General features: G+C 46.9%; 1 protein-coding gene and 1 long non-coding RNA gene across 3 annotated transcripts in view; one reads left to right on the top strand and one right to left on the bottom strand.

The window, feature by feature from the left end:
* Positions 1-3,501, bottom strand: part of ZEB2 (zinc finger E-box binding homeobox 2) — a 114,552-nt gene extending 111,051 nt beyond the window's left edge. The window contains exons 1-3 of one of the 2 annotated variants that reach the window (XM_042041411.1): positions 3,190-3,429; positions 2,987-3,085; positions 213-368 (exon numbers count right to left, since the gene is read on the bottom strand). In XM_042041411.1, coding sequence (XP_041897345.1) covers positions 213-285 — 73 coding nt within the window. In that variant the 5' untranslated portion in view covers positions 286-368; positions 2,987-3,085; positions 3,190-3,429. Of the gene's footprint in view, positions 1-212; positions 369-2,986 lie in introns of both variants that reach the window. The other variant, XM_042041410.1, reaches the window with a different exon arrangement.
* LOC121670767 lies at positions 1,217-3,425 on the top strand. The gene is made up of 2 exons (XR_006018256.1): positions 1,217-2,528; positions 2,628-3,425. It is a non-coding gene; the product is annotated as an uncharacterized LOC121670767 (long non-coding RNA).
* Positions 3,502-12,243: the final 8,742 nt, after the last annotated feature.

Raw genomic sequence — 12,243 nt, 5'->3', positions numbered from 1 at the left:
CGCCCCCCGCGTCCCTCCGCACCCCCGGCGCTCCGCGGCCGCGCAGCCCCGGCCGCTCCGCGGGACGCCGCGCAGGGAGGCGGGGGGCGGCCAGCCCCGGGCTGCCGGGAGCCGTGCCCCCCTCCCCGTCCCGCTCCCCGTCCTGCCGCCGGCTTCCCCCCCACGGCCGCGGCGGAGCCGGCCGGAAAAGTTTTCCCGGGGGGGCGTCTTACCGTTTTTCCTCCGGGGGTTGGCTTGTTTTCGCCTCTTACACCTGGGGCCATCCGCCATGATCTGCTGCTTCATTGATAAGAGTGGATCAGATGGCAGTTCGCATGGGCTCGACTCCCTGATTCAGCAGCAGCAGCGGCAGCAGCAGCACGCAGGCTCTATGTAACGACCAAACACAGCGACAATGTGGGCATCGGGATGTCCCATTTAAACGCAGGGCGCCAACGGGGACCCCAGTTTGCACCCGAAAAAGAACCCATCCACGCACACGGCGAGGCTGGCCGTGCCGGGGGAGGTGGGACGCGGTCGGAGCGGGCTCCCCCTCTCTCCCCAGCCGGGCAGATTTCTTCTTTATTTATTTATATATTTATTTATTTATTTATTTCTGCTCCCTCTCTCTTTCTCTCTCTCTCTCTCTGTGTGTGTGTCTCTGCGTGTGTGTGAGCGCGTGTGCGTGTGTCTCCCTCCCTGCGTGTGTGTGTGTTGCACCAGCAAAGCAGATCAGAGAGAGAGAGACAAGAATTACATCTCAAATGAGTCATAACTCATGACCGTATGAGGGAATGCACAGCTTTTACAGTAGGCTGTTTGACTCAATGCTAGGCGGACCATTTCCTCCTAAAAGTACTTTAATTTGACACTAGAACTTCTTTTCACGCGAAATCCTATCCTGCTCCTGCCTTCATTTTTTTTTCCCTCAAAGTGTACTCCAGCAAAGTGATAAGAGGAGAGGGAAACATGGCTCTCTCCCCTGTCCTTTTGGGGTAAGCTCAGCACGGATACCTCCCCCTCCCCCTAACAACGAGGAGTGTAATTATAAACCTCTGTCACCTTTTTAGTCAGTTTGACAATATTCAGGGTTTCCCCTGCCCCTTAGTTAAACAAAGCTTCAGAGTGTCATTTTTTTTTTCCTTCCCAGAAAAGAAACAGAAATCAAAACTACCGCTGTCAGAGTTTTCAGCCTTTCAGTTGGGTTTTGGTTTTTTTGTTTTTAAGAAAAAAAAAATAAATAAAACCAACTTGTAAACTTTTAGACCTACTGTGTGTGCCTGTGTGCCCGGGCTGGGCAGGAGGCTCTATCTGTCAAAGGGAGAGAGGGGCAGGAGCGTTTGGTTTGCTTCAAGAACGCTCCTGAAACTCAGTCCATCTCGAAGAAGATGCTGTAGCTTTAAAGATGCTTTGACTTGAGGATTAGTTTAAACAGGGGGCTATAAAAGATGTAACAGATGCAAACTGTAAAACAAGGGCAATTAACCCTTGCTCTCCTGAGCAGGATCCCCCCTCGCCTTCGCATCTATTGTCTTCTCCTGCACTGGGAGTTTTACATAAAACCTAAAAAATGATTACCTGACTCAACAATTTCTATCTATCTATATATATTTAAGCAGAGTGAGATTTTCTTTTTTTTTTTCTTTTCCTCTTTCCCCTTCCTTGTGTCTTTTTACTTTGCTGGAGCTTCACACCAGGACTGAGCAGTGAAGTGTGCTTGCTGTTGGGTCTTTTTATTCTGCCTGAACTCTCTCCTCAGGCGTTTACTGTTATAAAACCTGCTTGGCTATAAATAAAAAATAATAAATCTCCAAGAAGGTAAGAGGATGGGAAGATTGAGAGAGTGTGTGTGGGGTCAACGTGTTTACTCACACTCTCCTGTCTGGGATTCCGCCTGGACAGAGGGAATGGGTGGCTCTGTGGATGTGGATGTATGTGGCTGAGGAAAGAGGAGGCTGAGAAATGTGCTAGAAACTTTAGTATTTGCCAGTTATTCCCGAGGCTGGGGTGGGCAATGGTGGCATCACCGCGGCAGATCTGCCAGGAGAGGAGATACGGCGGGGAGGGAGGACAGGCACCGAGGAGAGCCCGGACCCTCAGCCTGCCTCGGCAATTGGCGTTTTAATGCAAAACGACCAATGGTGAATGGTTTTAAATGCATTTCACTCCCTTCCCTACTCTCCAGCCTCCCGTGAAAAGTTGTCAATAATTTTAAACCTGCAAATTTCGAGAACACTTTTCTTCCCAGAAGACCGGCAGACTTTAAAAAACATATATTAATTTTAATTTTTTTTTCCCTTTTGGTAAACGACTTTTAAGTTCCAGTCTGTACTTTCACTTCTTGCTTTAGGCTCCCAGAAGCTAAGGTGTTACTTCACCCAGCTTCACAAAATAAAATATAGAAATGAAACCAACTAAGCAGACAAAACAGCAGAACTTTCTGTTTGGGGAAACACATCCTTTGCCGGGGAGCCCTGCCCGTGGCTGGGGCTCCAGCGGTGCCCGGCCCGGCTGGCTCTGCATGCTCAGGGCATGCAAAGCATTAACAGGTACCTGCAAACTTTCAGAGCTCAGATATAAAACCTGAAATAAAAAGGGCAGGAGGTGGGTGGATGGATGTTTCAGTTTTGGGGTTTTTTTTTTTGCAGGAGGACGAAGTCCTTTCCTAGCACTAAAACTTTTGCTGCTGCGTTTTAAAAGGCACCTCCCGTACCTGGCTGACAGGTAAGGGGAGCAGGGGTGGTGGTGGCACAGCCCCGAGCACCCCGAAACTGCTCACCCCTTCCTGGAGCGGTGCTGGAGTGACTTCAGGTTTCGGTTAAAAAAATTGAAAAAATTAAAAAAAAAAAAAAAAAAGATTTTTCGCCCCAAGTATAAACAATCCAGAAAAATTAAAATACTCTCGAAATGAAATAAGCCCGCTGATGCGTGAGGTGGTGTGAGAAAAAAAAAGAGAAGGGAAGAGGGAAAAAAAAGGAGAGAAAATGGAATTAAATTCCGAACCTACCTGCGAAGTCTTGTTTGTAGTTTTGGCCAGAAATGGTGAGAAGAAAAAGCATGAAGAAGCCGCGAAGTGGAGGAGAAAAGGTGAAGGGAGATGCAGCTCCTGGAGAAATTGTAAAAAGCCTTGCAAAGAGTTGTCGGAAGGACCGTTATTCCTGCTGGGCAGGTTAGGACTGATCTCTTTCTGCCACTCCAGGAAACACAAACCTGGGGACGGACTGACGTGTTACGCCTCTTCTAATGACATTTTCTTCTTTTTCTTTTCTGTACGAGCGAGAGGAGAGACCCTGCAACACACGCCACCTATCTTTGTGGGGAGGGATAATTGGAGAGCACCAAACGTGAGCATCATGTGGAAACGTGATCGCCAAGTTTCTCTCTGGGAAAGGATCTGGGATAGATTATACCTTGAAGTCTCCGCGAACGCTTTAGCGGCAGAAATGCAATTCCACCTCCTCCCGCCCGCCCCCCGCCCCGCGCCCGCCCCCCGCCCCGCCGCTCCGCTCCGCGCCGCTTCGCGCCCCGCGGAAACTCAGCGCGCCCCGCCACCGCATCCCAACCCCCCGGGGGCTGCAGCCCCCTGCCCCGCGGATGCAACCCTGCCCTCCCCCCGCGCTCAGCCAGCGTCTCTGCCATCCCCGGGGCGCATCCCTGCTCACCCCCCCTCCCCGAGGCGCATCCCTGCCCGTGTGTCCCCCCGCCGCATCCCTTTCCCTCCCCCAGGCGGAATCCCCCGCCCCCTCCCCAGCAGGATCCCGCCGGATCCCCTGCCCCCAGGCTGGATCCCTGCCGGTTCTCCCATCCTCGGGCGGGATCCCTGGCCGTGCCCCCCCGCCGGGCTCCCCCCGCTCGCCCGCCCGCCCGCGGAGCTGGCCAGGGCCGCATCCTGCCCTGCACCGTCCCGCGCCCAGCCCCGCTCCGGGGTCTCGCCTCTTGCGCTGGGGAAACTTACCCTAACATAAAGCCTAGAAACTAAACTCTGTTCGGGCGCTGCAAATAAGCTCCTGGCTTGTTTTGGTGCGGTTTTATTTTTATCCTTAACGCGTTTCTTTTGGTGGGTTTTTTTTTTTCCCCCCTCCCTTTCATTTGAGCACTCATCCAGGTTATTTGAATAGTCAGCTAAATCTGATGAAAAAAAAAATCAACCAAACGTGCTGAGATCTTACAGTCTATCTGTTTTGTTCACAGATATGGATCAGGGGTGAGATGGGCTCTTTTCCTGGCTCTGCTCTTTCTTGGAAGTAGCTGGATGAGCAGAGAGACAGCGTGGACAAGTAACGCGTGGGACTGAACTTCAGGGAGGTTACAAGTTTTTCACCTTTTTCAAGTATTAAAATTAAAATAAAATTACATATAGAAAAAAAAGAAAAAAGAAGGGAGAAAAAAAAAAAAAAAGAAAAGAAGCTCAGACTCCACCTTTGCACTGAAGGGATTGGTTATGCAAATATGGAAGGGGTTTCCTGGCAAATACAGCTTTCTACTGTATGGTTAATTAAATCATCACTCAAAAGCCTTCCAATGTGACGCTTCTGTCGTAATCCAATCAGGTTACGTAGGTCCTAAACAAGAAAGATATTTTCCACATCTGGAAGTCAGCAATTTAGCAAGTACTGCACATTATTAACCAATTCAGAGCCCACTTCCCAGGGGGATAGTTTTTTCTTTTTTTTTGAAGTTTAAGCTTTCTTAACCAACGCTCTGCCGGTTTGTTAATCAAAAAGCTGGTTTACACCGCACGTAATCGAGAAGTAATATCGAAGTAAGCAAAGGCAGCCCGAGCCGGGGATGCTGAGCGAAGCCGTTCAGCTGCAAAGGGGGCAGATCCGGCTGAGGCTCCAGCCGCTCATGCCCAGCTCCCAGCACAACCCACAGCCGTTCCTTCCTCCTAAAGGAGCTCGAAATAATCTCAGTGCAAAGAGAAACTTCGCGTCCTGCCCACTCGTACGGTCCTTTCCCAAGGTAAACGTGGGGCTGCCCAAAGGGCTGCGTTAAAGAGCTGCGGAACAATTTCCCTGCTCTGACAAGAGTTCAGTCTATTCCAGCACTTTATTTTTTTTTTCTTCTCCCCCTCCCGAAGAGAACCGAAGCAAATGGCACACTGATCCCACACTGCACTTTTACTTACATTACGCTTAGATAAACTGCTCTTGAACTGTGCGTTGAACGTGTGCCTAAAGCGAGAAGCGGAGGGCGAGCAATAGCGTTGGGATTGCGCTCCAAAATGGTCCTGCTCAGGGAACACCTTCCTGACGGTTCAGCATCGCAAAGGAAGGAAGGGACCCCCCCTCGTCCCCCCGCAGGTTGTCTTTGCAGCTCATCAGAGCCACCGAGATCTGCCTGGGAATATTTTTGGTCATCTCTTAGTTAGACGGGAGTGGGTGCCCCTGTGAGATGCGGGGGAGGCAGCGCACGGGGAGGCTCCGGGTAGGGGCATCCAAATCCCCTCCCGGGCTGGGAAGTGGCACCTCCGGGTGTCCCCCTCCTCAACCCCGAGCTGCAGGCGGAGTGGGGAGGGAGAGGCAGGCTCTGGCTGTCTGCTGCCGCTGCAATCCCCGACTAGGCAAAGGTGGGAACGAGCTGCCCTAAAATTTTTAATTATTATTTTCATTTTTATTTCTTATTTTTATTTCTATTTCTATTTTTTCCCCCTCCGTGAGTCACCATGGCTTTGTTAAAAGTTTTCTTGCCACTATTCTCTGAATGCCAACATGATTTTCTTGCAGGATGCATGACTTCTCCATGCCTAAAAGTACCTGTATACACAGGGACATATCACATACACACGCACAGAATGATGATATCTTAAGGAAATATATAGCACAGTGCAAATATCCTGAAATCAGATTCAAGTATTATTAGTTTGAATTAGATCCTCTCAGATCCAGAAGGCACTGCCTATAAATCAAGGGCAGTCTGGCAATTCCTTAAAGAGCTAAACTGAATTTAGATGCATATGATAAAAAGAAAGAAAAAGAAAAAAGTGAATGCTAATTACTGACTTGCTCAATTTCCACTCACCCACGTTTTCTAGGAGAAAAAGGAGAAAACCTAAAAACCAACCAACAAGTTCTCAAAATAAATTAATCCCCTTACAAACTCCTTACATATTGTTCCTACATTTCCAGATTACAAAACGAGGGGATGAACTGGAGATTACAAGAGGCTGAAGCCTGACTCGCAATAGGCAGGAGTGCTGTCGATGGTGTATCAATAAAATATATTTATCTGCAGCCACGCTGAAAAACAAACCCTCAGAGCGTGTGATGATGCTCAAGGGCTTTAAGAAACGTGTCGGCATTGTCAGATAATCCCTATTCATAATTTTGCTGGCTGTTCTTTCAGCCCTCAATCTCACATTTTCCCCAGCTCTGAAATGCCTCAGCAGGGTTTGCATCGGAGTGATAAAACTGCTCGGATCCTTGCAGGACTAACACAGCACCCAACGTTATTAGATGTTATTTTAATGTGAGATGTGGGGGTGCTTGTTGGGGTTTTTTTATTTTTAATTTTTGGACACTGGACATTAACATTTAGCAATCAGCTAAGCCTTTCTGAGATGGAATTTAACCTTAATCCAGGCGATGATTTCCTGCCTGGCTCTGAACTAATAACGGGTGTGCAGCTTCTTTAGGAGATGGAAATAATGAGAGGCTATAGATCCTGCTTTATTGGGGTGGTGCTGGCAGCCCGGATCCCAGTCCCTGCTCCATCAGCATCCCCATGCACATCCTATTCCCTGCTCTATTTTAAAACTTTTGCACATCCTATCCCTCCCACCCCATCAGTTTAAAAGCAAGCAGAGACAAAATATCCTCACAAACTCCAGCTCCTTCCTTGTGTACAGCTCCCAGCACTGTGGCTTGGAGATGCTTTTAGGGGCAGTTCTCTGAGTGCGAGTTTTTCCTCTTTTCCTCAGGTTTTCCTACCTGGAAATTCAGTGAGTTGAGATGAGGGTGGCCTGATCCTGATGCAAACCTGCCTGGTTAAAGCCACAGGAGAAGCCCTCTTGGCTCCAGCTCCTCAATGAGTTTCCTTTGTCCACCAAAACCTATTGTGATGAAGATAAGCCCCTTGGAGATAACCCTATGTTCCCATCCCTGTGGATCTGTGGGACCAGACAGGGGCAAATCCTTCTGCAGGGACAAACCCTGCCATGAGAAAGGGATTGTGCAGGGAGAGACCCCTCCTGAGATCCCCAGGCACCCAGCTCTGACTGAGAGGGGAGGTGACCAGCTACCTAGGAGGTCTTTGGGGCACAGGCCCTGGAGGACCTGAGCCTTCTGCTGAGACCTTCTGCCATGGTGGCTTTGTGGGGACCTGGTGGCATGGGCTGGGGGGATGATTCAAGCCTTATTTATTTTGATGTGTTGCTTTTTCCCTGGTGGAGGATGAGTAACGGGGACTGTGTTTTCCTGCCCACCACGTGGAAGGAGGAAAACTGAGGGAATAGCAGCAAAGATGTTCTGGCTGATGAGTTTTGACTACATTTTAGAGGCTGGTGAAGACAGAGGCTTAACACCTCTAAATACACTTCAGCTGCTCTGAGGCTGTTCCTTCATGTCTTTTGTAGCCAGAACTCTCTACTATTTTCCCCAAAGTGTGGAACCCTTCCTACCTCAGGGATTAAACATCCCCATGTAGGAGACCCAGATGAGATGTGCCCACTTGCAGCCAAGCCTGGGGAGAGCATCCTTCCCTCCCCACAGCCCTGCTCCTCTGAGGGAGCTGCTCCTGCAAGATTTGGGATCCCTGTGGGTTCTGGCTGCTTCTCATGCTCCAATCTCTGGGGTGTAGAAGATGTCCTTGCCTTGAGAAAAAATTCTGAGGTTGCAAAAAAAACCCCAAATCAAACAAAAAAAAAAATGCCAGGGGGTATTATTTTCTGCAGTCACCTGTGGTAGTAGAGGATAAGACAGGCTGGAATAATTTTTGTGAGCAGGGAAGGCCCCATGTGGGCCCAAGATGCTGCTGGATACTTTTGCTCGATACAGGTGTCCCTATAAACTAAGATTTAGAAAGCACAGCCTTTATTTTTTTTTTCCAATTTCCACATGGAGGAGAGGGCACAGAGGAGAGGAAGAAAGGGTCAGGGAATGACTCTCCCCCCACCCGCTGATGAGGTATTTGGGAAGAAACCTTTTGAATCAACATTCCCAAAGTTTTCAAGTTCCTCTGCGGAAAACCCATGTAGGGATAGGATACGAGCCAAAAGCAAGGGAAAAGATTGTCTGGCTTTAATTTATCTATCCCTGGGCATTTCTAACCAGCAGATCACTGTAATATTTGATCTTGTGTGAGTCCCTGAACATTAAAAGTGAATATCCCCGTATATTTTTGTTAATTTTGTCATTTATAAAGCCACTTCTGATGGCCTGGAGATGTTCAGCTGCTGTTCACAGTATCTGTCTGTGCATCTGCAGCAGGGGTACAGCATCCACAGGTCCCAAAATTTCTTCTCTCATTGGGCAGAGAGCAGTGAGGGATGAGCATCCACCATCCACTGTCCCACACTGTGAGCTGGAGATGCTTTTCCTTCTCTTGTGGGATCAACGCTGAAGTTTGGCCACACTTCTTGGCTCAGTTGGCAGTGATTAAAATTCACGGCTCACTTTTGTTTATAGTTGGTTGTTTACTTTGTTGAATTTTTAAAAACTTGTTAGAATGCAATTGAACACAGATTCAACAGTATTTAGGCTTGAAAAATAAAGATGCATTAGAAAGATGCCTATTATGCTTCAGAATTATTAATTGACATTTTTATGATGAATAATTAATCATTTGAATAATTTTCGTATCTCTGATCTGAACACATATTTGCATATCTAATGTCTGATTTTAAATGTGGTTTCTTTAGTTGCATTCTCCCAGGACAAAGACACGAAGTAAGTAACATCCTAATGCAAAACTTTTTTCTTTGCACTTGTAAAAGTATGTTTATTGAAATGCAAGTTCCTATCTAGTTATGAAGCTGTTAATAATCTATGCATGACATATATGCATTAATAAGGTGGTGGGTCCTCTGGATATGAGCACATTTAGGCCTCATTTTCTTATATACATAGGCGAGGTCCCCTGCAATGCACACATTACCTAAACCCCTGTGGGGTTAAGCTAGGAAACCATAAAGAAGTATCTCAGATACTCAATGTTCCTGCCTTGTTTATATGACACTTGGTGAGAAGGTCAAAGGTTGCTTTAATTTGAGGTGTTTAAAGCATCAAGAACTTTTAATATAAATTTTTACTGTGTCCTCCCAGTGAGCCAACATCAGTATTTTCTTGATATATTTTAATATGCCTAAATCATAGCCCTCAAGACCCTACTTCGTAGTGAGCTGGTGGTGATAAAAGGAACAACAGAAGTGCAGGTCAGTTATAAGTTGGTCAGCAAAGGGGTGCAAGGGATGGTGCTTGTTGTGCAACCCCGCTTGGCGCTGGGTTGGTGTGAGCACAGCTCAGCCACAGAGGGAACAGAAAGGAGGAAGGGGCAGCTGGACAAAACCAGAACCCAAAAGGTAGAAAAATTAAATAAAGGTATGAAAGAAGTGGCCTTTGCTCCACTGCTTCTGGCCATGGGTTAATTGTTACAGCAATACTGCCCGCCTGGCTCCCAAGGAGTTGCCTTCCCTTCTGTGAGAATTTATTAAGAAATTAAAGATTTGGAGAATTTTGTTTAGTGGCACTTTTAAATGAGCAGGGAGCCCAAATATTCTGTGTATAACCTGTTGGTTCCTTGATGTCATACTGAAGAACTAAGGTGATGGTTGCTCTAGAAATATCTAAAATTAATGCACTATTTATATTTAGCAGATTAGAGAAATTACACCAAAACGGAGGCAAAAATTCATCACTGTTTGAATTTCCTTAGTGCCATTAATACAAGGAACATAGGACATTTGCAATGTAAAATGAAAATAAAAGCTTTTAACGTCTTTTTTTCTTTCACACCAGGTGGTAACAAATACGCCTAAAAATAAAGATATATATATATATTTTATGGTGGAAGTATATTATATAGACTATGGTAATGTAGTGGGCAATATCTGACAGACAGATACTGCATAGAGAAACTGTGAAACGCACTTCTCAGAACAGGCTGAAGTTATACTGCATAGGATGTTTAGCAGTTGCATTTGCTCAGTGATAACAGAATCTTTTTTTCTTTCTTTTTTTCCTTTTTTTTTTTTTTTTTTTCTAGGAGGGGTTGAATTTGTAAGAGCAAGAGTGGTAAACTTGAGCAATCCTCGTCACATGCAAGGGCCGAGCTCTGAGCCCAGTGGCCAAAACTGCCACTGCTTTGGCCATCAGGGTGATGGCAATGGCAGTGACTTCTCTGCAAAAGGATGAGGTGGGAACTGGGGTTAAACGTCTGCTGTTTTGGTTCTAAAAGCAAGAGAGAAAGCAAACATCCCTGAGATGCTCCCACAATTCCTTGTAAAGGGAGACATCCCTTACAGGGTTGTGGTCACCCAGCAGCAGTTCTGGGGTGAAGGCTGAGAACCCCAGAATGATTTAAGTGGGAAGGAACTTTAAAGCTCATCCCATTCCACCCCCTGCCATGGGCAGGGACACCTCCCACTATCCCAGGTTGCTCCAAGCCCTGTCCAACCTGGCCTTGGACACTTCCAGGGATGGGGCATCAAGAACATCATCTGAAGCCCCTCAGATATTGTCGTACCTTCATGAGATCAATGGACAACTTTAGATTTATTAACATGGAGATTTTTTTTGTTTGGCTTTAAGGCTGAAAGGTGAATACAAATCCTACAGTTACACAGTAGCCCCTGTGCTACCTGTTTGGGACTAGATCAAATTTCCTTTTCCCTGGTTTTCTTAGTGACACCCGACTTTTCCCATTGACTCGTGATGAAGTTAATAAAGGTGAAATTAGCAGCAAAGAATCTGGGTGCAAAGCTGACATTTTGATGTCCATCCAAAAGTTTCAGAGTCAGTCGATTGCCCCAATTATTTCTTATCACTGCCCTGGGGAAAACATGTTTTTCTTTCCACGACTTCAGGAGATTAGCTGGATATTTTAAAATCTACAGAAACGCAAGGGTTACAAAGATATTTAGAAAATCCCAAATGATTTGAAACCATTAGCCGCTGCAACATAGTTTCCAAAGAAATTCCTTGTGTACAGAATTGCCCAATGTCTGGGAAACTGCTGCCGTTCTGCGGGTGGCTGCTGACTGGATCAGATTCCAGGAGAAGCAGAGGCAGAATCCAGCGACTGCTGCACACCTAAACTGCAGATTTACCCAGGAGCTGGCAGACATCCCCTTCGTCAGGGGTGGCATCGGACTTGCCAGGTCTTCTGTTTCCTTCCCTCTGACTATCAGCATCATCTCCAGCCTGTCTGTGGATAGAGGCTTGGCCAACTGGCCCCTTTCCAAGCCCAAATCTTAGACTCTGGGTTATTAGAGCTGTCAAAAACCGGAGAGAGATTTTTTTCTTTTCCCTTGCAATGAAAGTATTCTCCATGTTGTCACTCCCTCCCCGATTTATGTTTTAAAAATGTTTCTTGGGAAACTTCCTGACACCTCTCTGGGTCATTTGAGGTGTTCCAGGTCAGAATTGCATTAAAGGTACCAGCAGCTGGACAAGTTGTTTCCCCCCACGGGTGGTTTTAGGTGCACGTACACTCCTACCAATGCTCCTTACTATATCTTTTCAAACTTGCTCCAGGCAGCATCTAAACTATTTTAAACCTTCCCATCCCTTTTTAACACACATCAGCTATCCTGCTTCAAATCTCTGACAAGGATGTGAAAACCACAGTGTCAGAACAACTGCTGCTCTCTTCTTGGATTCTGACAAGCAACCTTCAACCTGAAACCCTCTAAAAACGGCTATATTTATCTTTTTTATGTTTTTTTTTAAATTCAGAAGTGTCTGTATTCTTTTCCTTTGTTCTGACAGGTTGGAAATGGGTCCAAAAAAAGCACCAGGAAGAATGGGGGAATACTGTTCGATGTTCACCAAGAGGGTCTGCATGTCAGTGGATCCACCTGCCAATGGGCCTACCACAAATGGATGTGACTTGCTAAATTTTGGGCTAGGGAGGCGATAAAATGGTCTCTGGAATAATTCTGGAAGCCTGGGCTGGGCTGCTATGAGTGCCTGGGAGAGCTCCTGTGCCACCACCACCCACCAGCTGTGCCTGGCCACCACGACTTTGCCTATGTTGAAGCTTGCCTGGTAGTGGCACTCATTTTTGGGAGGTCTGTGCCTGGAATTTGGAGACGGGAATTTGTGGGGT

This window comes from Corvus kubaryi, unplaced genomic scaffold (assembly GCF_017639235.1).
Source record: "Corvus kubaryi isolate FWS band 111438036 unplaced genomic scaffold, C.kubaryi_AGA036_p1.0 37396, whole genome shotgun sequence".
NCBI lineage: Eukaryota > Metazoa > Chordata > Aves > Passeriformes > Corvidae > Corvus > Corvus kubaryi.
Note: the sequence above shows the minus strand (reverse complement) of the source record. Positions and strands in the feature narration are given on the sequence as shown.